Here is a 22,540-nt window from a genome sequence, read left to right on the forward strand (position 1 = left end):
CTGTGAACCACTAGCCAGGCACCCTGTGGATGCCGGCCTCCCATTCACAGAGCTAGGGGTGGTCGTGAACATGTCCACACCCAGGTTCTGGGTTGACTGATCTGAAGCAGGTCTGGTCATCCTTTTTCCTTAAGGCTCCCACGTGGTCCTCATTGTGCATCCAGGTCTGAGAAAGTTCACGATGGACTCCTGCCCTGGTTCTGCCTCTAACTCCCTAGGGGAGATGTGGGGAAGGCCCTGAGCACACCCCGTCTTCTGGACCTCACTCTCCTCAGGTGGGAAAAGGACTGTGCTGGATTTGCAGTATTTAAGAACATTTGGCAAGGCGCGGGCAGGTGAGTGAGAAGGTGGCCAGGCTCCTGCCCCCACCCCTCTCCCTCCCATCACCACACAGGACTCGGCCTCTTGGATCTGTTTGGCATGTTGGCCTTCTGCAATGTTCTTTTGGGAAAGGGAAATCTGTTGCTTTGAAAGCCTAGTTTAAAAGCCCTCAAGGCAGAGGATATCGGAGCACCTGGAGTGCTGGAAAAGTCTGTAGGCTTTCTCTGCTGAGAGGTCGAGAATGCAGAGCAGAACACCCATCTCAGAGTTTGGAATGAATGTGTGGCCGAGGGGCGGGGGGTGGGGGGAGACTCCCTCAGAGATGGAGGGAGAGGAGAAACAGCAAAGGGTGTGAGCCTTTGGCGTGGCTGTCCACACCAGAACCAGGCCGGCGGAGGGCTAGGGCTAGGCTGCCTGCATGCCGGCCCGGGCCCTGCTCTCCAGATGGCCCCGGTCCCCCAGCCACCCGGGCGCACGGGCCCACGAGGATCTGTCCTGGTGCCTGAAGCAGGAGGGGCTGGCGGGACTCTCGGTTGGGGGCACGGGGTTAATGGTTAAGCTGCCCAGTCCTCCCGGGGGAGGAGGTTAATGTTTGATCGCCACCAGTCACAGGAAATGCCACTCACGGAGCTGTCACCGAGCCCAGCACACTTATCACAAATAAAAAATTAACTCTTCAGCTATTCCGGGTTAGGTGGCCAAGGCCTTCCCAGCATTTTGTGGGAACGTTTCAGGGTCACCCTAATAGCTGTGTGGACTGATCTACCAGGCTATTTATTGCTCTGTTTACAGAAGCTGATACCCCCTCAGAGCTGCCTGGTGGAAGGGTTTTGGCTCTCCATAGGGAAGAATGTTCCAGAGAGTTGGTGTGGTGGCAGGAAAGGTGTGGGCTCGGAAATCACAAAGGCACGGGCGTTCCTCCGTCTCTTATGGGCTGTGTGACCTTGAGCAAGACACTAATCCTCTCTGGGCCTTAGTATTCTTACCTTCAAAGTGGGGACATGCCATGCCCCTTCTTTTCTTGTCTCTACTAGCTGGCTGCCCGGTCCTGAAGAACATGGGCAGGAGGGGACAGGCTGACTTCTTTTGCTGGGGGGGTGGGGGTGAAGAGGGACGGGGTGAATGAGGTGAGATTCACGTAGTCACTTAACCATTGAGGAGTGAACAATTCAATGGCTTTCAGGACATTCACAACACTGTGCAGCCAGCACCCCTCCAGTTCCAAAGCATTTTCATTGTCCCAAAAGAAAACCCCATACCCAGTAAGTAATCCCTCCTCACTGCCCCCCTCCCCTGACCACGAATCTGCTTTCTGTCTCTATGGGTTTGCTGACCCTGGATTTCTACACAGAATCCTACTGGAGGTGACCTTCTGTATCTGCCTTCTTCCGCTAAGCGTGTTTTCGAAGTTCATTCGCGTTGTAGCCTGCACCAGTATTTCAGACGTGCTGGCTTTCCACGCAATTTTTTCTAGCAAACGTTCCAGCTCCTTTTCTGGATTCCCCTCGGGCTCCGCCCCCAGCGCCTGACACGCCCACCCTGCCCCGCCCCCAGCTCACCTCCCCTCTTCTTTCCTGGGTGCAAGGATCTTGGCTCGTTTTTCAGGAACAAGTAACGTATGTTTGTATACCATTTCAGACTTTTTGTTTTGTTTTGTTTTTAACCTGTATAGTAAGTACCATTATTAACCCCAGTTCACAGATAAGGAAAAGAGAGGCTCCGAAAGGCTCAGGATCACCCAGAGCTGAAACAGGACTCTCAGCCCACATCTTTTGACTCTAAATCCTGAGGATTTTGTAGTTTGCAACCCCGACTGAGCTGTGAACGACTGATATCCGCACTCTCCCAAGAAGGGATTTAAAAATTGGAAATTAAAAAAAAAAGGGGGGGGACTCCTGGGTGACTCAGTCAGTCGGCTATGCGTCTGCCTTTGGCTCAGGTCATGATCCCAGGGGCCTGGAATCGAGCCCCACCTGAGGCTCCCTGCTCAATGGGGAGTCTGCTTCTCCCTCTGCCTGCCACACCCCCTGCTTGTGCTCTCTCTGTCTCTCTCTCTGACAAATAAAACCTGAAAAAAAAAAAAAGAAATCAGAAAACAAAAGACAGACTGTTGATGCCAATTAATCTTTAATTAAAGTGAGAGATGGCATGAAATGAGGAGCTTTAGGCCAGGTGAGGAAGAGCCATTGGGGTGGGTGAGGGGGATTCTGTGGGTGAAGGGTACAGTTTGCCCAGGGCCTGGGAGGGGAAGGGCTCAGCACACTCAGGAAAAGCAGCCTTCAGGCTCAGGCTCGAAGGGTCCTTCCTCCTAACTTCCACAGCCTCCATGCAACGTGTGAAGTATTTCCCAGCCTGCTAATTCCGTGCCCCTCTCCACTTGAATACTTCTAGTGGTGGGGAGCTCACTACTCCCAACACAGTTTATCCCGTGGAACGGCTTGTGCTTTGTGGTTTAAAGAGAACCCCGCCCCCCAGACTGTTTAGCTGCCTCCCCCCCCCCCCCGTGCTGTGCTTTGAAATGTCTTTGCCGCCTGGGACTTCAGTTCCCTTGACCCCATCCTGACCACTTCTGTGTGTGGTCCAGCCGTCACCAGGAGGGGAATGCCTTTCTTGACCTAAATGCCGTAGATCAGCTCATTAGCAAAGCCCAGGAAACCTCACCAGCTTGCCCCTTGGATGGCCGAGGGATGGGGCTGAGGGATGGTAGCTGAGAAAGGCAAAGGGAGACAGGGTGAAACCAGGGAGCAGACAGCTGTGGGAGCCCCTGAACTCCTGAGGGGTCTCGGGGAGGAGACAGGTGAATGGCGGCATGCGGGGGCAGGAGGCAGCTGGGAGACGGATGTGGGAGCTCTAGCTAGCTAGGAGGAGAGGGTCAACACTGACAGAAGCGGAAGCTAGGGGAGGACCAGAAGGGCAAGGCGAGGGGGACTTGGTTCCCTGGAGACCTCTGCTAGCCGGCACAGTGAGCAGTGGGGGGTCTGCAAGGGGCTTGGGGGGAGGACCCACTGCCCAACCCCGTCCGGCCCTGGAGGCCTGGCTTGGGCCTGCAGCTTGACACGTGGCTCCGGAAATACTCCCAGGTTATCGTCAGGCCATCTGAGCTCATTTATAAATAAATCAAGGACTGGAAGATGGATGCTTCTCCGTGGGTGGACGCAGGGCAGACACAGTTGGCAGAGGGCTGGCTGTGTGCCAGGCCCCAGGCTGGGTGGGGATGCAGAGATGCCCCAGACCCTGTCCTGCCCTCTCCGATCGCCTTCACCTGTATTCCAGCCCCCGCTCCATCGCCAGACCTGCCTCTGGGGCCATGTCTCTATGGGGATAGGGGGTGGCGCAGGACAGCAGGACTGCAGGACAGAGGAGCAGATGTCACTGAGCCTTTACTCGGGGCCTGGCCCAGTGCCAGGGGCTTCACGAGTGTAAAGGAGACCGATCTTTGCCCATCAATCCCAGTAGGCAAAAACAGAACTTTCTCAGTTTTCTGTACCTTTCGCTCTGACTCCTCTCTCCTGGGGTGGAGGAACCTAAGTCTTGGTATTTTCTGGACCTTCCCCACCACTTGCCCAGGCCGTCAGAGACTCACATGGCACTGTGGTAGCTGGGGGAGCCCATGAGCTTCTGAGCTTCGCGGGGAGGCATGGGCTCTGTGAGGCTGTCTGTGGTCCTGCTCCTCTAGACAGGTCCCTGCAGCCATTATCTCCCCTGGTTACCCCACTGTCCAGGGATGGCTCATGCCTCTTTCTGGAACCTTGTACATCCTGCTCATTACTTTACTTCCTTGTCTCTCCAGTCTGAGGGAAGTCTTGCTTCTTTTCTGTTTTCTCCCAAGCATTTTGTTGACACCAGAATTCTTGTCCCTGTCCCCGCCCCCCGCCCCCTGCCCCCCACACAGCCTCTGGAAACCAAGCCAGGAAGATTCTAAGTTTTTCTTCCCACCTCTGAGAACATGAACCAGTAGGCTGAGGAGGAAAGACACAAAAAAAGGCAGGGAGAGGGGAGAAGAATGGAGATTAACAGATCAGAAAATATTCTCCTGCACACACAAATCATTTATGTAATCCTCATCAAAATCCTGGGGGATGTTACTATGCCCATTTTGTAGATAAGGACACTGAGGCCCATGTGGTAAAGAGCACGCACAAGCCAGATTTGGGTCCAATACTCAGGATGCCGTGCTGTCCTCTGCAGCCACGGGCACTCGGCAGGCACCCCCAGATGGCATTTGTGGTCCAACATTGTCTTCTCTTGTCGCCGCACTTAAACATCCCCAGGCTTCCATCCCCACCCTCCCACCAGGCAGTCAGTGGCGACGGTGCCCATCAGGGATGGTGGAGAGCTGCCCCTCACGCTGCCCTGTGCTCTGCTTGCCCACGCAGCGGCTGCTCTGTATGCATTTCGGCCCTGCCTTTCTGGAGGCGGTGAGCCTCCCTACTGGCTCAGTTACCAGGAGACCCATTTACAAAACTCCTCCATCCCTTATCTCATTGGATACCCCTTCACCCCCAACTCAGGCAGCGAGCTCTGGGGCTCAGGAGCTAAACCTACCAGGAACCCACAGCGACCCGAGTTCGGAGCTTTGTCCCTTTCCCGCCAGAGCCCCAGAAGGAGGCTGGTGCCAGGACGCACCCCTCTCCCATCCCTGCTCCACTGGCGCAGGCCTTCCCTGTACTCAGCGCGGGAGCCTGGTGGGAAGTGGGTTCTGAGGCCCTCCGCTCACCCTGAACAGTGCAAAGAGGGTCCCTGCAAGCAGCCAGGAGCCACGCGGAACCACCCGGCTGCCCTGGAGACAGTCCCTCCAGCCCCGCGCCCCACCTGTGCTGATCGCCTGAATGTTTTCTCTTTAAATCAATTGACTTTTTTCTTCATCCTGCTGCACATTAGATCTTAGACTTATTCCTCCTTCATAACACAGCTTTGTGCCCTTTGGCCAGCCTCTCCCTGTCCCCCCCCTTGACCCCAGCCCCCGGTGACCGTTCTACTGTCTGATGAGTTTGAGTCTTTCACACCCCACATGGGAGTGAGATCACGTAGCATTTGTCTTTCTGTGTCTGGCTTAGCCCATTTAGCTTAGTGTCCTCCAGGTTTATCCATGTTGTCACCAGGGGCGGGATTTCTTTCTTTGTTAAGGCTGAGTAGTATTGCATTGTAACCCTCCTTATCGGTTCATTGTTCAATGGACACGTAGGCTGTTTCCACACCTTGGCTATTGTGAACGATGTTGCAGTGGATAAGCGAGTGCAGGGATCTCTTTGAGGTCCCGGTTTCCTTTCCTTTTGGTATATACCCAAAAGTGGGATTGCTGGATCACATCGTAGTTCTATTTTTATTTTTTGAGGAGCGTCCGTACTGTGTTCCATGGCGGCTGCCCCAGTTTGCATTCCCACCAACAGTTTACGAGGGTTCTCCCCCACCCTTTTTTTTTAAGATTTATTTAATTTTTTCAGAGAGAGACAGAGAATATGAGCGGCGGGGAGGGGGAGGGGGGCACAGAGGGAGAGAGAATCTCAGGCAGACTCCGTTCTGAGTGTGGAACCCGACGTGGGGCTTGATCTCTGGACCCTGAGATCATGACCTGAGCCGCAATCAGGAGTCGGACTCTTCACGGACTGAGCCCCCGGACGCCCTGAGGGCTCCCTTTTCTTCAGCTGACTTTGAGTTTTTAACTTAGCTTCCCCTAAACACTAATAGCTATAAACTCACAGATGTGATATGCTCATTCTATAACTGCTTCCTACATATTAAATTCTCTTTTTTGAAAAGTGTGTCACTATTAAAATTAAAAGCTTTCAGCCACGTCCCAGCTAGACGAGCATGCTGCTGGGGATGGTCCCCTCGCACTGGGAGCACTAGGTCTGTTCCCGATGCCACGGCGGGTGGGAGCGTGGCCCTGTGAACCAGCTGTCAGGGAACCTCACTCTCCTTGAGGGAAGCCTGCTCCGCTCTTACCTCCAGCCCCTCCACCGCCACCTTCTGCCAGCCCCAGGGCAGTGTCCCCGTGGGCCCAGCCTGACACGACCCAGGTCAGGAAGCCTGCCAGATGCCCTGACACCCTCCCCATCTGTCTGGCCAGCTGGATGGCGGCTATCCAGCCTCACGGGCAGGAGCCCTGGGCCCATGCCCTGGCTGACCTGGCCTGGCCCTGAGTTCATTTCTCCCAAAGTGAGGAAAGAGGCCCCTGAATTCTTCCACAGCTGGGAAGTGCCCCAGCTGCTTCTAACACAAGACATGTGGCTCCTTGTAAATGAGGCACCCTGCTGTCATGCAGGGACTTCTGCAGAAGGCGGAAGGACATGGGTCAGCCTCATCCGCCAGGCTCCAGCCGCTGGAATGGCTCAAGTAGACAGACACAATGGGTCATCTGTTTCAGGCCTTCCCAGCACGGTGTCGCCGTCCCAGGGGCATCTGCGGAGACCAGAGTCACCGGGAGCTTGCAAGCTCTGGCAGACCCTGCTCAGGTCTGGCGAGCAGCATCCAGGCTGGAAAGTGGGTGACCAGGTGCCTGGACCGTGGCAGAACTCTGCCTGGGTTCTCTGGGGGGAGCTCAGACGGACAGCTCCAGCCCCTCCTCTTTCAGGGCTCACTGTGAGAGTCAGGGTGAGGGTTCAGGGACATCCAAGGGCTTGCTCATTGCCCACATTCCTCGAGTGACACAGACCTTGGTCTTGAGTCCCAGGATGCTTCCACTGTCCTGTGCAAGCTCCATCCAAGCCTTGCCTCTGTGTCTAAGCTCTGTCTCATTCCTACGGGCAACTTTGCCCCAGGCCACAGTCTGTCTGTCACTCCGGGGCAGCTCTGCCTCCAAAGCCCCCAGCCGGGCATTCCGACTTCCCGCTTCCTCTCTTCCCCCATCCTGAACCCCCTGCAAGAGGAGAGACCCACCTGCCTTCGGCCCAGCTCTCTGCATCCTTCCTCTTTCCCTCCTGGGCCAGCGCCACACCCTGCCTCCCTGCCACCTCCTAGCCCCTCTCCAGCTCTATGCGGAAGGCTCTTGGAAACTGGGGTTGGTGCCCAAGGAGACAGGGCAGGTGGGTGGAGCCTGGCAGGTGGCACCAAGCAGTGTGGCTGGACAGCCACTTTCCAGCCCCTGCATTTACCGGCTGTGCGACTCCAGGAACCCGCTTCTCTTCTCTGCGTTATCACTTCATCCATAAAACAAGGACAGGGCCAGGTGCCTTGGAGCACTGCCATGGGTTCGATGAGCTCATATGTGTGAAAGCACAGGGTGACGGACTCCCGGTAGCACCAAACCAGAGCTGACAGGCAGAGGACTGGAAGGCCAGGACCTTAACATGGAATTCAGAAGTCAGCGCTCAGACCAAAGCCCGTTGCCAATGGATCTACGCTGGGAACGGCCCAGGAGCCTGTTTTAACACAGTAGCACACCTGGGCCCCTCCCGACACCAATTAAATCAGGATCGCTGGGTGGAGGGCCCAGTTCTGTATGTTTTTAAAGCTCCCCAGATGGGGACACCTGGGCGGCTCAGTCGGGGAAACGGCTGCCTTCAGCTCAGGTCTTGTCCCGCATCCAGCTCCTGGCGCAGCGGGAAGACTGCTTCTCCCTCCACCTGCTGCTCTCCCTGCTGGTGCTCTCTCTGACAAATAAATACATAAAATCTTTTAAAAAACAATAATAAAGCTCCCTAGATAGATACACTGTGTAGCCAGGCTGGAGGCCCCCTGCCGTGGGGTCTAAGGCGAGCTGAGGCCAAGAGGTGCTCCGTCTTCTGCTCTAGAGAAATCCAGACCCACCCTGGTGAGGCTTATACGAGATAAGTGTGTCCTCTCCTTCCTTCAGGCCTTCAACACGAGCACTTACTGTGTAGACGGCAGAGTCGGAGGCCCCAAAGATAAAAGGGCACATTAGACACCACGGGTTCCTGATCTCGAAGAGTCAATGCCTAATGGGAACTCCTAGCAGGCCGGAGTGTTGGGAGTGGTGACAGGCGGTGTGGGGGGGCCCTTGGCCTGCGTTTGCTCCCTGTCTAATGCTGCTGTTCGTCTTGGCAGGTTGTGAGGGGCTCTGGGACAACATGAGCTGCTGGCCCTCCTCTGCGCTGGGACTGACTGTGGAAGTGGGGTGCCCCCAGTTCCTGCAGATGCTCACCGGTAGAAACGGTAACCACTCAGCCCGTGGGTCTTGGCTGCGAGGCAGTGGGTGGCCCTCTGGGTGGGGCCTTGGCCTGGGGGCCGAAGAACCTCTGGGGACAGGTGGTGAATGGCACGGTGGGAGGTGGTCCTTGTTGGGGACTGGAGCCCTTGTTTGGGGGTGTGGGGCGGGCTTGATTCACAGGGTCCCAAGGAAGAGGGCCAGGAGGCAATGTACTAAGAAGTGATAAAGGAGACTGGGCTTGCTTCTCTCTGTCCCACATCCCCATGTGGGCCCCCCCACTTCCTTCCATGTTTCTGCCCCCTTAGCAACCAGACCCCTTGCTCCAGCCCCTGGGTCTTGGTCCCACGGTGGCAGAACCTAGCTTTCCAGAACACTTACTTTCTGTGTGTCCATTTTGCCAGGGTCTGCTGATAAACTATGCCCTCCGTCAAAGCCCCTTGCGTCCTGGGTGATCTCTTGCCTGAGGAAGACTGCAGTTTACAAGGATTTTCTTAATATGAGGCAGGGAGGTGGGGAGACTGTCTCAGATGGGATGTTCAGGGACTAACATGGGCTAAAACCCCACCTGCCAGGCATTTTATAAGAACACAGACTCATTTTAACCATCACAACTCTCCTGCCAATCACAGACCTCGTCTCCTCCACTTGACCCTGGAAAGAGCAAAAATAACAGGGAGTTAAGAGGGGTTTAGCACTTTGCCTAAGGTGCACGGCTAGAAGATGGAGAAACTAAGATTCAAACCTAGATTTCTCCGACTTCAAAACCAGTGCCCTGTGCTTGATGCCAGGGTCAAGGTGGGACTACAGCCTTATGGTGGGGGGGGTGCTGATGCTGGGTGGAGGCAAGGTAGTTTCATGGTCTTTGGCCCCTGTCCTCCATGAGGTCATTTAAAGTCTAAATGACCTGACCTGGCCCTGCTGCCCTCTCCCCTTGTTTATGTGGGGCAGAAAACGCTGGCCAATGAGGCCCTTCACAAGAACAAACCAGAAACGATGACTTTACACTAAAACCCACCAGCAACCCAAAGCCAGGTAAGGAAAGGATGACCAATGAGGAAGCCAAGACCATGCAGTGTGGGAGAGGAGTGTAAATTCCTCACTCCATAATTCTCTAGTATGCATGTGCACGCACACACAAACACACACACACACACACAGATCTGGGGAGCACACTGTCCCGCTCAGCCTCCTTGATGCCCAGCATACAGGAACTGCAGGGGACCGGGGAGACGGGTTTGAGTCCCCCTCCTCCACTTACTGCTTGGATAATGCCCACTGCCGAAACAGACAGATGTCCCAAATCTCAAAGCCTTCGTACGTGCAGAGCCTGCCCGCCTGAACTCCAAACCGGGTGCTCCTGATTACCACCAGGCCTGAATACGATCCCGCTTCGCCCACGTTGCCTCTGCCAGAACTCAGTCATGTGGCGACACTGACCTGCAAGGGACGTGGGAGAGTGTGGTCCAGCCAGGTGTCCGTCTCTGAGGCCTGAGAGCCCAAGTAACTCATTCTCAGCCTTGATTTTCTCATCTGGAAAAAGGGGGGAATAAACAGGACCCGTCTATAAGACTGTGCTTGGAAATGAATTTTAAAAATCTCCATTTGTCCTTTCTTTCCCTCTCTTCTCCCTTCTTGCCTCCCGCCCCCCAACACACGCCTGCACACATGTGCCAGCAAACTTACCAACAGTCTTTTTCTCCCAGCGTGACCCTTCTGTGTCTATGTCTGGGGTCCACGGAGCTCCCGACACATGAAATTAATCCACACGTAGTTGACCTGCAGCAACAGGCTGGTCAGGTGCAAGGCCAGGACCAGATCCTGGACTCCCGGTCCAGTGCTCCTCCCTTGTTGACCAAGCTCTTCTGTTGGAGGGACTTGAAGCTCCCCTCCTTTCCCAGCCTTCCCTCCGCAGCCCAGAGTGCAGGGCCTCGGCCTCCCCCATCTCCTCCTACCTTTCTTTAGAGGGGCCAGGCAGAGCCATGCTCCTGGCCAAATCCATTCCAATCAATTGCTAGAACGCCTTCATGCCTCATTAACTAGTAGCCTACTGCCTCCTTTTTGAGGATCCGCAACCCTTTAATTGCTCAAGAACCCCCGGAGTTCACCCAGGAGTGCAGTTCCAGGTCTACACGCTGTGGTCGAGTAGGCTGGGGTGGTACGCCTACCTCTGCTGCCACATGGTGTCGCTGTGGGGCTGCAGGAGCCACCCGTCTACCAGTCCACTGGGGGACCCTGCTGGCTAGTGCTCATGGCTTGTTGGGGGGCAGTGTCACCCCCCTCCCCACCCAAGGGCCACTCTGTTCATACCCAGCCCCAGACCCGGGCACCAGCCAGTCCAGGAGGACGGGTCAGGACCAGTCCAGCCTCAGTTAGCCACCAAGAACCATCTTCCTACCACCTTTTGCTTCCCCAAAGATCCCAGCCCCCTGGTCTCCTCTCAGGAAGGAGGGCTTCTCTCAGTGATATCTCACAGGATTCCAGCCCAACCCAGGGAGGAGTGCCCGGCAAGGACAGTCTGGTGTTTTGCACTGACCCTTCCTTCTGAGAGAAGAAAACAATAATAATAAATTATTTCCCAGGGCACCCACTACACGGGCCCACACAGGATGGTCATGCATGTGACCGGAGAAACTGCAGGCTGGAATCTGCCCCCAGATATTTTTCTGTGTGTGCCAAGGTCTAGAATGTTCCCTCCAGGACGCATTCCTTTGATTCTTAATGGGTCACTGGTCTTCCAGAGTTCCTTGTTAGAAAACACACTTCCCAGGCAGGGTCAGGCCTTGGCCTTGCCCTTCTATCTTGGGATTGGAGCCTTAACGCAGCAGAGGGTCCTAACCTGATGAGGGTCCTGGAGCCTTTTGAGAACTGGAGAAAAGCTTTGGACTGGCTCTTCCCCAAACTGTACATATTTATGCACAGAGGCCCTCGAGGCGTACATGGACCTGAACCCGGGTAAGGAAGGACCCCTGTCCTGTTAGGAATTAACCGCAGGGGAAGTGGGGGGGTTGACGGGACTCCAGAGAGAGCCAGCCCTTGTCCCCTCTGCGGTTCTGCCAAGGGCCCGGTCAGCACAGGGCCCCGCCTTGTTAGCACACCGGGCGCCTGTAGAAATCTTGCCCCCCCTCCTGAATGCCATGCCTCCGAGCCCCACCACCGCTGGTCAGTTTTGGAAAGGCTGAGAGGAGGAGGGACTCACCCTGTGGTGCTCGCTGGGCCGGGCACCAGGCTGGGCACTTCCTGGTGCTGTCTGTTCCCTGCTCCGTCCCTCGGTGTGGGTGGTTCTTGTCACTGGGCACAGAGAAGTGATGTACGTAAGCTCACACCCAGATGACCAAGAGGCAGGGCTGGGTTTCCCACTCAGATCCGGCTACTTGGAAACCTGTGCTCCAGGTCTCAGGAGCCTTCAGGGGCCGGGCATATCTCGATCCGGAAGGCAGAGATCTCCTGGGGCTAGAAGCTGCCCCTGGACCACAGGGAGAGGGCCAGGCGGGAGGGAGGCACAGAGAAGGGTGGCATCCTGGCTGGGCCCTGTTGCCCAATCGTGGGCCTTGGTTTTCTTATCTGGAAAATCAGCTAGCAGGATCTCCCTCACGGAGTGCTATGAGGATTGGATCAAAATCTGGAAATTAGCCTAGTGGCTGGTTCTAGAAATGCCAGCCACAGTTCTCGCTCGAGTTCAGCGGAACCCGTTTGACCCTGAACGCTGTGCACCAGTGGTCCAGACCCGAGGCCTGTACGAGAGGAGCATGCGAGGCCCAGCCGGGTGGCTACGGCCGCTGGAGAGGGTACAAATTAGAGCAGAGGGGGTGTCAGAGCTCCTAACTCCAGGGCTGTCCCCTGAGCCCCCGCCACACCCGCCGCAGTCAGATCCTGGGGCCAGCCCTTGGCCCTCCTCTGCTGCCTGGAGTAAAGGATGCCGCTGGGCCAGGCAGGCTGCGGACTCCTCCTGGGGGCTTCCTAAGATTTCCTTCTTGGCGGCAGCTCCCCTTCCCCAGTCTTCGGGTTCCTGCTGTAAAAGCTCCTTGTGGGCAAACTTCCCTGTTCCTTTACAGAAGCGTTTACAGCGGGCTCTTGATCTCCACTCAGTTGCTTTTCTAGCCCACCAGCCAGCAAACAGAGGTGCTAGGGCTCTGGGTAGGCACGGAGCCCTGGGGAGCTCATCGCTGCTAGGGGAGGCGGGGAAGCCAGCCACCTCTGTGCGAGGGGCGTGGGACTTGACCTTGCCCTTGTGCTGGAGGCGAATGCACACAAACGCGGGGGGGTGTGGCCAGAGGGCTGCGAACTCCTTCCGCTCCGGAAGGGGCAGCCCCCTGGAAACCAGACCACAGTGCTGCCGGCTGCCCTGGTGGTGGTTTTCAGGGACTCAGGTGAGATTTGAAACAGAACTTCCTTGGTGCGGCAGTGGCACCGAGAGCCTGAGGACATTTCACTATGGGAACCATAGTGAATCTCGCCAACCATGCCAGGTTCTTGGGGAGCCCAGCCATTAAATGGCAGCGGGACCTGGGATCGGGATAAGCAGGAGAAAGAAAGGGGATCAGTACGTAGTGTGTGGCTGAGAGCGAGGGTCCGAGACCCCGGGGTTCAAATCCCATTTCTTCCATTTCCTGTGCTGTGATCTTAAGCAGATTATTTAACTGCAGTGTGCCTCAGTTTCCCCAACTGTAAAATGGATGCAGTATTTACATGTTATAATGTATTTTCCTCTAAAAGTAACTGCCTAGTTCATAGTCTTGTTAGGGTTAGAGGAGTTGCTACTTGTCGCAGGCTTAGAGCAGTGTCTGGACATAGTAATCCCCAGGTGTTACCATAGTAGAGCACAGGATTTTGTAATGGAGCAGATACACGATCCTTCGAGAGTGAGATCAGTGGTTTTTTGTTGGGGGTGTACAATCAAAATCGCTCGGGACTGCTGTCCTTGAGCACGACATTTGGCATCATATGAGACACTGTAATCCCTTGAAAGAGTACTGGTGTCCTACCAGGGCGAAGGTTTATATTTATCTCCTGTGAACACCCAGGGGGTCAGGGAGCAGCCCCTGTTTTGGGAAAACCCACAAAAAGCCAGAAGTGGCCCCTCAGCCAGTGGGGGGTGGAGGATGGGCAGGGGAAGTCCCCCCTGGAGTGCCAGGGACCTTGATGCTGAGATTGGAGCCCAGGAAGGAAAGGTGGGGGGTGGGGTGGGGTGGCAATGGACAGACCCAGGGTGAGGCCATAGTGCCACGGGGTGGGACCCCTGGAGTGGGGCTGGGCCTGGGGACAGCCAGCTGGGCTGGGGAGCAGTGACCGGAAGCTCTGCAGGGGCGTGGGTCCAGTGGAGGAGAGCTGCTCGGACCATAGGGTTCTGTGATGTGTGCAGCGCCGGCCCCGTCTGTGGAGGCCTGTGTCTGGCACAGAGGGACGTGGGGTTGGGCAAGGCTGTGGGACCCCGAGAGGAAGGAAAGTAGTGCTTGGAGGCTGAGCGGGGTATTAGTTCAGAGCCGGCCTGCTTCATAGACCGAGGCCTCGGGGTCCTCGGGTCTGTCTCTCTCTCACCTGTGCACACAGGTCTTCATCTTTGGCCTTTCTAGGGCTATCTCCCTACGTTCCCTTCCCGGCCACTTCTTTTTTTTTTTTTCCTAAGATTTTTATTTATTTACTTAAGAGACAGCGAAAGTGAGAGAGATCACAGAGGGAGAGGGAGAAGTAGGCTCCCCGCTGAGTGGAGAGCCTGATGCAGGGCTCGATCCCAGCACACTGAGGCCATGACCTGAGCTGAAGGCAGACGCTTAACCAACTGAGCCACCCAGGTGTCCCTTTCCCGCCCGTTTTTACTGACCATTAACGTATTCTTCAGGGATTGGCTGGGCCAATTGGGAGCTGACTGTGTGGTTCAGAGGAAGGGAGCTGGAGCGAGCGACAGGGAAGTGGCAGGCGGCCCCTAAGGTGTGGCTGAGGGTTCGGGACCCCAGGCCATCCGTCCCCGGTCCCCACTGCTCACCTGCAGGATGCTTGGCCCCCACAGGTTCCATGTTTCGAAACTGCACACAGGACGGCTGGTCGGAAACCTTCCCCAGGGCTGACCTGGCCTGTGGAGTTAACGTGAACGACTCATCCAATGAGAAGCGGGTAAGCCTGTCTGCCCCTCTTTCTGGGCTGGGGGTCTGCTGGGTGAGAAGATGGAGTAGAGCCAGCCCCAGGTCAAGATCAGGGGACCGGGAGCTGCTCCTGTCACCCACCCCACCTGACTCATCATCCAGGGTTCGGGGGGCCTGCCTCACTGCCCTGGTTGTCAGCCCGGAGGGGGTGTTCTAAGGACCCCAGGCACAGTGAGAGCTGCCCTCTGTCGCCACGAGACTGGGGGTGACTTAGTCATGAAAGCGAAAGAGAAGCACCGTGGTGGCTAGATGCCTGGAGCCGGGCTGGTGAGTCTGAACCCTGACTGTGACCTTGGTGGGGGTGGGAGGACTTAATTTCTCTGTGCCTCAGTTTCTCCATCAGGCAAATGGGGCTGGTCATGGTTCTGACCTCACAGACTTGCCAAGAGAACCAAACGAAGTAATCTGGGGGAGTGCTGAGAAGGGGGACCAAGGTGGAGACTCAAGTTTCTTCCCTCCTGGGGCTTGTCACCCAGCTGGGGACACACATGAGGTCTTCAGGTCTGGCCAGAGCAGGGTACTTTTATTTTATTTTATTTTATTTTATTTTATTTTATTTTATTTTATTTTATTTTATTATTTTATTTTATTTATTTTTGAAGATTTTATTTATTTTTTGAACAGAGAGAGACAGCCAGTGAGAAAGGGAACACAAGCAGGGGGAGTGGGAGAGGGAGAGGCAGGCCCCCCGTGGAGCAGGGAGCCCAATGTGGGGCTCGATCCCAGAACCCTGGGATCATGACCTGAGCCAATGGCAGACACTTAATGGCTGAGCCATCCAGGCGCCCCAGAGCAGGGTACTTTAATAACGAGACCCAGCAAGGATTGATCAGTGGGTACAGATGGTTTTGGAGGAGTGGATGGGCTCTGACCCCTGCAGGTGACCATTTCTATCACTGACTTATATGAGGACAGGAAGTTCATGTGATCACATGGCAAAGTCCATAAAATTAAGAGAGAACGTTCTTATGGTGGGTGGCAGCACAGCGGTTCGAAAGGATACTCTGGGCTGCAAGGAACAGAAATTTCCAACTTGCCTAATAAACAGACGTGGCTCATGTAACTGGGGGTGCAGAGAACAGGCTTCAGAACTCTTTCATAAAGCAGCACTAACAAACTGCGAAAGGACCGGGTTCTTTCCATTTCTCCTCCTGCTATCCTGTGGGCTTCTTCTCGAGGCTGCCACCTCTCTCGATGTAGGATGGCTTCCATTAGTGATGACAGCCACAGACTCCCCCGTGCCTGCTTGTCTGACTTCCTATGGCTTCTTCCCAAAAGCAAGAAACCTTCTTCACCCAAACCCCAGCAAGCTTGTCCTCGCAACTCACTGGCCCAAAGTGACTTGAGCCTCCCCCCTCCCTGAACCATCCCTGGCAGAGGGATGGGGTACAGGATTTGCCTTGGCCAGTGGTTCTCAAACCTTTTGGCCTTGGGACCTTTTATACTCTTTTTTTTTTTTTTTATTAATAATGATTTTTTATTATATTATGTTAGTCACCATACAGTACATCCCCGGTTTTCGATGTAAGGCTCGATGATTCATTAGTTGTGTATAACACCCAGTGCACCATGCAATATGTGCCCTCCTTACTACCCATCACCGGTCTATCCCATTCCCCCACCCCCTCCCCTCTGTAGCCCTCAGTTTGTTTCTCATAGTCCATAGTCTTTCATGTTTCATTCCCCCTTCTGATTACCCCCCCTTTCTTTATCCCTTTCTTCCCCTACTGATCATTCTAGTTCTTATGTTCCATAGATGAGAGAAATCATATGATAGTTGTCTTTCTCTGCTTGACTTATTTCACTAAGCATTATCTCCTCCAGTGCCGTCCATGTTGTAGCAAATGTTGAGAACTCATTCTTTCTGATTGCTGAGTAATATTCCATTGTATATATGGACCACAACTTCTTAATCCAGTCATCTGTTGCAGGGCATCTCGGCTCCTTCCACGATTTAGCTATTGTGGACATTGCTGCTATGAACATTGGGGTGCATATGGCCCTTCTCTTCACTACGTCTGTATCTTTGGGGTAAACACCCAGTAGTGCAATGGCTGGATCATAGGGTAGCTCAATTTTTAACTTTTTAAGGGACCTCCACACTGTTTTCCAGAGTGGCTGTACCAACTTGCATTCCCACCAACAATGTAGGAGGGATCCCCTTTCTCCACATCCTCTCCAACAATTGTTGTTTCTTGCCTTGTCTATTTTTGCCATTCTAACTGGCGTAAGGTGGTATCTCAGTGTGGTTTTGATTTGAATTTCCTTGATGGCTAATGATTTTGAACATTTTTTCATGTGTCTGTTAGCCATTTGTATGTCTTCATTGGAAAAGTGTCTGTTCATATCTTCTGCCCATTTTTTGATTTGTTTATTTGTTTCTCGTGTATTGAGTTTGAGAAGTTCTTTGTAGATCTTGGATACCAGTCCTTTATCTGTAGTGTCCTTTGCAAATATATTCTCCCATTCCGTGGGCTGCCTCTTAGTTTTTCTGACTGTTTCCTTGGATGTGCAGAAACTTTTAATCTTGATGAAGTCCCATAAATTCATTTTATCTTTTGTTTCTCTTGCCTTTGGGGATGTGTCATGAAAAAGGTTGCTTTGGCTGATGTCGTAGAGGTTGCTGCCTATGTTCTCCTCTAGAATTTTGATGGATTCCTGTCTCACATCGAGGTCTTTCATCCATTTGGAGTTTATTTTTGTGTATGGTGTGAGATAGTGGTCAAGTTTCATTCTTTTGCATGTAGCTGTCCAATTTTCCCAGCACCATTTATTGAAGAGACTGTCTTTTTCCCACCGGATGTTTTTTCCTGCTTTATCAAATATTAGTTGCCCAAAGAGCTGAGGGTCCATTTCTGGGCTCTCTATTCTGTTCCATTGGTCTATGTGTCTGTTTTTGTGCCAGTACCATGCTGTCTTTGTGATCACAGCTTTGTAGTACAGCTCGAAATCCGGCATTGTGATGCCCCCAGCTTTGTTTTTCCTTTTCAACAGTTCCTTGGAGATTCGGGGTCTTTTCTGGTTCCATACAAATTTTTCTGGTTCCATACAAATGGACCTTTTATACTCTTAAGAATTATTGAGGATTCCAAGGAGCTTTTGGTTTTGTGAGTTACGTCTATTGAAACCACATCAGAGACACTGTTGGCTTAGACACATCAGCCGGGGAAGGACAGAGCCCAGGACCTTAACCATGATATTCGTCCAAGGTTGAAACTGTAAAATCCCAAAACAAGGAGCTGAAATTTAACAAAGGTAAATGCAAAGTGTGGACTTAACTCAGAATATGAATTGGCCAAAAATAGTGGGAAGGAGACCTACTTTGGTGTCAGCTCACATAAAAAATTTAAAAAATTACAATCCCTAAGATCAGAAAGGTTTGCAGGCTGTGTGATTTACTGTTGCCTAGATGCTGGTCCACAAGCTTCGTCTTCTACTTTGAGATTTGAATCCTCCTGTCTCTGATTGTTGAAATGTCTTTTCTCTTCTAATCAACTGATGATGGAAACGAGCACTTGTTGGCTGTCTTTTTTCAATGTCCTTACTTCATACATGCTGCTCTCTTCACCAACAAAAGCCCACAGTGGACTCAGATTAGCAGAAAGGACCAGGCTGCTGCTTGGGTAAATAAAATGGGGTTTGCTTACCTCGAGCAGAGGTTGGCACACTATGGCCCTTGAGCCAAATCCAGCCCACCACCTGCTTTTGCAAATAAAGTTTTATTGAGACATGGCTACGGCCATTTGTGCTACAAGAGCAGAGCTAAGTAATGGCAAGAGCCCAAATGGCACTCAAAGTCTAACACATTTATTACCTGTCCCTTTACAGAAAAAGTCTGCTGACCCCTCATCTAGAGGATGCAGAAGGAAGGTGGCCCAGTCAGGACACACAGCAGAGAGACAGGCAGCTTGACCCAGGACAGACAGCAGTGAGGCTACGGGACCCCGAGCTTCCTGGGCGGGTGACGCCATTGCAGATGGGGAGAGCAGGTGCATTGAGGGCACATCAGGCCTCCTGGGAGCAGGGCTGTTTCTGGATCAGAACTTACACACGTAATGCAGGGACAAGTGCAGCTGGCTGGCGTCCTGAGGGTTCCCTGGCAGACAATCAAACCAGCCGCAGGACAGTGCAGAGATTCAGCCCGAACGCCCCATACTTGTCACCCCGTGCCTCCCCATGCTGTCACCGACTATCCCAAATCTGCTTCTGAACTGTCACCTGCAACACCAGGTGGTCCTAGGAGTGAGGCTCACGCCCTCAGGTCTGGGGCTCTAATTTCCTGACAGTTGACTGCTCTTCAATGTCTCAAAGTCTAGGCACCATGAATCTAAGGCAACCTACTGTCCTTTCGGCTCTCTCCTTCATTCCTGAGAGGCGGCTCCTGGCTTCTGGGATCACAGTCACACCAGTGGGGAAGCTCAATGTCACATGGCAGCCATCCTATCAAAGGCCGCCTCTTGCTCTCAGAAAATTTGTGGTCACTCTGAGTCACATTTCTTTCTGGTAGCTTCCTCCCCCCAGAGCTCACACGCTGGGTCTTATGCCTCTACCTGTCAATTGTTCTAATACTTTTCTTCCCTAGGTTTGCTTGTTTGTTTCCTCGGGGTGTAATGTGCCCAGTTTTTTCATGCACTCTTCCCTTCTGCGGAAACATTCCGGTGTATTAATGTGCCTCTTAAAATAGCATGCCCAGAACTGGACGAAACACTCCGAATGTTCCGATGTTGCCTGCTGTCCCACAGCACTCCATTATTGTAACTGAGAATAGGCCTAATTTTTTTTTAGCAGCTCCTTTATACCTCATACTTTATACCGCGATCTTGGACCCATGATTTGTGTTGAAGGGAGGATGATGGGGGGTGGGGGTGGGGGGTGGAGGTGGGAAAAAATTAACATCCTCTGAGTGTCTTGTAAGCGCCAGGCATTGTCTAGATACACGACCTGATACTTTATCTGTTCTTCCGACAAGCCTGCAAGGTAGATATTATCCCCATTTTGCAGATGAGGAATCTGAGGCTCAGAGAAGTTAAGTAATTTGCCCAAGGTCACACAGCTGGTGAGTAACAGTCCTGGGTTTGGAAACCTTGTCTCTCGGCTCTGAAGCCTGCATTCTTTCCCTGCAGTACACTTCTTAACACCACGGAGCTGGGGCCATTTGAACCTCAAGGTCATTTTCATATGAACAGCTGTCAGCAAGTTTTCCCCAAATACTATTCTTGTGCCTGTTTTTTTTTTTTTTAATTAATTACCTTTTTCTTCTGGTTGTAAAATAGTACTTACCCACTGGAGAGAAATGAAAAGTGTAGAAAAAATACAAATGAAAATAACAACTTTGTCCACAAACTTATCACCCAAAGTTAACCATTATTAACCTCTAACACATCTTTTTACAGTCATGAGGTCTATGCATGTATGAGATTGAATCACATGAAATGGCCGGTATTCAATCATTTGACCTACAAAAAAGGACAATTTCATGTAATTCAACCTAATACAGACAGCAGGAATCATACTGTACATGTAAAATTTGTATTTTGCTTTTTCGCTTAACATTACATTCTTAGCACCTGCTGACATCTTTTAAAACTCCTGGTAAGCAGCATTTTAATGGTGGCAAACATGAAACTAACGATTTAAAGTAATTTAGTTGATCGTTCTATTGTTGGGCATTTGAGTGTTTTCCATCACAAATCATCTGTGATAAACATCTTGATGTATAAATATGCTTTTCCTTTTGCGCTTCTTTATTCGTGTGTGTGTACATATGTGCTTTTTTCTTAGAATTAATTCCTAGAGGTAGAAGGGAGGTCAAAAGGAATGCATATTTCAAAGGTTCTTGATACATGCTACTTTCAGGAGAGATCGAAGCAATTTTTGCTCCCACTCTACCCTCAGCTGCATAGAATATTATTGCCTTTAAATATTTGTTCATTTGGTTGGGAACAGATGGTATAGCATTATTGGTTTAATTCTTTGATTTCTTTGATTTGACTCTTTTTAAGGCTGTCGCACAATTTGATTTTTTGAACCTAGAAGATGCAAGTTTTACATTTATCTTTGTATGTCACCTTCTTCCATCCCACTGAGATCTTTCTGAATCAAAGACGAGGCAGCACTGTGAAGTGGCTGTTGGTTGCATTAATGTGAGTGCAGAGTAGAGAGCAGGGCAGGCGATGCTGACTCTACTCCCGGGTCAGAGAATACACTGGAGCTTTCCAGCTAGCGGTTCTGGGTGCCTTATTTAGGAAGGACGTTGACAAACCAGAGCATGTAACTTGAGCAGAAGGGTGAAGAACTGTGGAAAGAGATTGAAGGCAGGAAAAATATAATGCTGAGGCTATATTTGAGAGACAAGCAGGTAGAATAGCTGTATTAGGAAATGACAGATCTCTCTGTACGATATTTGCAGCTCTTCTAGAAGTCCAAAACTATTCCAAAATGAAAGATTTATTTTAAAAAATAACAATAGGCCTTAGATATGGACAAATTCTATTTATTTCAAGTGGCTCCAGAAGAAGGTCCAATAGGTGTAATTTAAAAGTAATAGATTTTATGATTTCTCTCATCTATGGAACATAAGAACTAGGATGATCGGTAGGGGAAGAAAGGGATAAAGAAAGGGGGGGTAATCAGAAGGCGGAATAAAACATGAGAGACTATGGACTCTGAGAAACAAACTGAGGGCTTCAGAGGGGAGGCGGGTGGGGGAATGGGATAGACCGGTGATGGGTAGTAAGGAGGGCACGTATTGCATGGTGCACTGGGTGTTATATGCAACTAATGAATCATCGAACTTTATATCAGAAACCGGGGATGTACTGTTTGGTGACTAGCATAATATAATAAAAAATCATTTAAAAAATGTAATAGATTTTAGCTTCACATGAGAAAAAATTATCTAGTCTTTTGCTCCGTTGTCTACCAGATGACTTCCTCAAAAGGCGGTGAGCCTGTATCCCTTGGGGGTACTCAAGCAAAGGCTCGAATTCAGGGTGATGGTAAGGGGCGCTACGCATGGGGTCGTAGTTTGAGTTGGCGTAAGATGACCCCCGAGATCTTTTCCAAAGCCAAGGTGTTCCGAGTCTAGGAACGGAGGTGCGTGGAGCACAGCACTCGGTATCGAAAGATCGAGCTGCCCGAGCAGGTCCGCTCGAGGCAGAAAAAAGCCCAGCCAGCCGGTGGGAGGGGCTGAGACACGCCTGTCTCTGCAGCACGAGTACCTGCTGAAGCTGAAGGTCATGTACACCGTGGGCTACAGCTCCTCCCTGGTGATGCTCCTGGTGGCCCTCAGCGTCCTCTGTGCTTTCCGGTGAGAACACATTGCCAGCTCTCTGTCTCCCCAGCCTTCCGCAGGCACAGAAGTTAGGTCTCTTTAAATTACTCGGGCCAGAGAAAGGAAGGTCTGGGTGGGCCACTCGGTGACCTCTTGATCTACCCCTTCCCTGTGGCCCAAACACTGATGTTCCTGTGACCTTGTTCATACTTTTATTCATGCCAGTCACTGAGCGTAACTAGGAACTTACCGCAGCCGTCGCACATGCGCTATTTGTAATTTTCACACAGTGCTCTAAGATAAGTATCGTTACCCCCGTTTTACAAGTGTGTTAGCCAGACTCTTGCTTGCAAGAAACAGAAATCCACTTTAAAACAGTTTAAGTAAACAAAGGCGACCCGATCCCCATAATTGACAAGGTCGGGGGTACCTGGCTTTAGGAATGTCTGGATCTAGGTGCTCGAAGGTGTCAGCAGAACTAGGTCTGTCTCTCTCTCTTTCTTCAGTCTGCATCGGCCTCATCCTCAGGCAGGCTCTGTGCAGGGGTGGCAGAGACAACCGGCAGCAGCCGCAGGGGTACATTCCACCTGCTCGGCCACACCAGGACAAAGAGAGCCTCTTCCCCATTAATTGCAATCAAAGTCCTGGGGTGGGGGGTGGGGGGGATCTCATAGGCGGGGCTTGGGTCACATGCTCAAC

At 52.3% G+C, this 22,540-nt stretch overlaps 1 protein-coding gene and 1 long non-coding RNA gene across 4 annotated transcripts in view; one reads left to right on the forward strand and one right to left on the reverse strand.

Annotated features, from left to right (window-relative positions):
* SCTR (secretin receptor) overlaps positions 1-22,540 on the forward strand; it is a 74,712-nt gene that overhangs the window by 26,150 nt on the left and 26,022 nt on the right. The window contains exons 3-5 of the mRNA XM_045804094.2: positions 8,329-8,436; positions 14,436-14,539; positions 21,780-21,877. Of these exons, the coding sequence (XP_045660050.1) occupies positions 8,329-8,436; positions 14,436-14,539; positions 21,780-21,877 (310 nt within the window). The remainder of the gene's footprint in view (positions 1-8,328; positions 8,437-14,435; positions 14,540-21,779; positions 21,878-22,540) is intronic.
* Positions 5,272-22,469, reverse strand: LOC123796593 (uncharacterized). 3 transcript variants are annotated; one of them, XR_006780789.2, is made up of 7 exons: positions 22,272-22,469; positions 14,412-14,499; positions 11,628-11,719; positions 10,115-10,207; positions 9,869-9,961; positions 8,810-9,082; positions 5,272-7,913 (listed from the first exon to the last, which is right to left on the reverse strand). It is a non-coding gene; the product is annotated as an uncharacterized LOC123796593 (long non-coding RNA). The 3 variants fall into 3 exon arrangements; XR_015721695.1 differs by having other exon boundaries at positions 5,272-7,604; positions 7,793-9,082; XR_015721692.1 differs by having other exon boundaries at positions 5,272-6,723; positions 7,416-9,082.

The sequence above is a fragment of the Ursus americanus genome, chromosome 1 (assembly GCF_024610735.1).
Source record: "Ursus americanus isolate L20-20 chromosome 1, mUrsAme1.1.p, whole genome shotgun sequence".
Classification (NCBI taxonomy): domain Eukaryota; kingdom Metazoa; phylum Chordata; class Mammalia; order Carnivora; family Ursidae; genus Ursus; species Ursus americanus.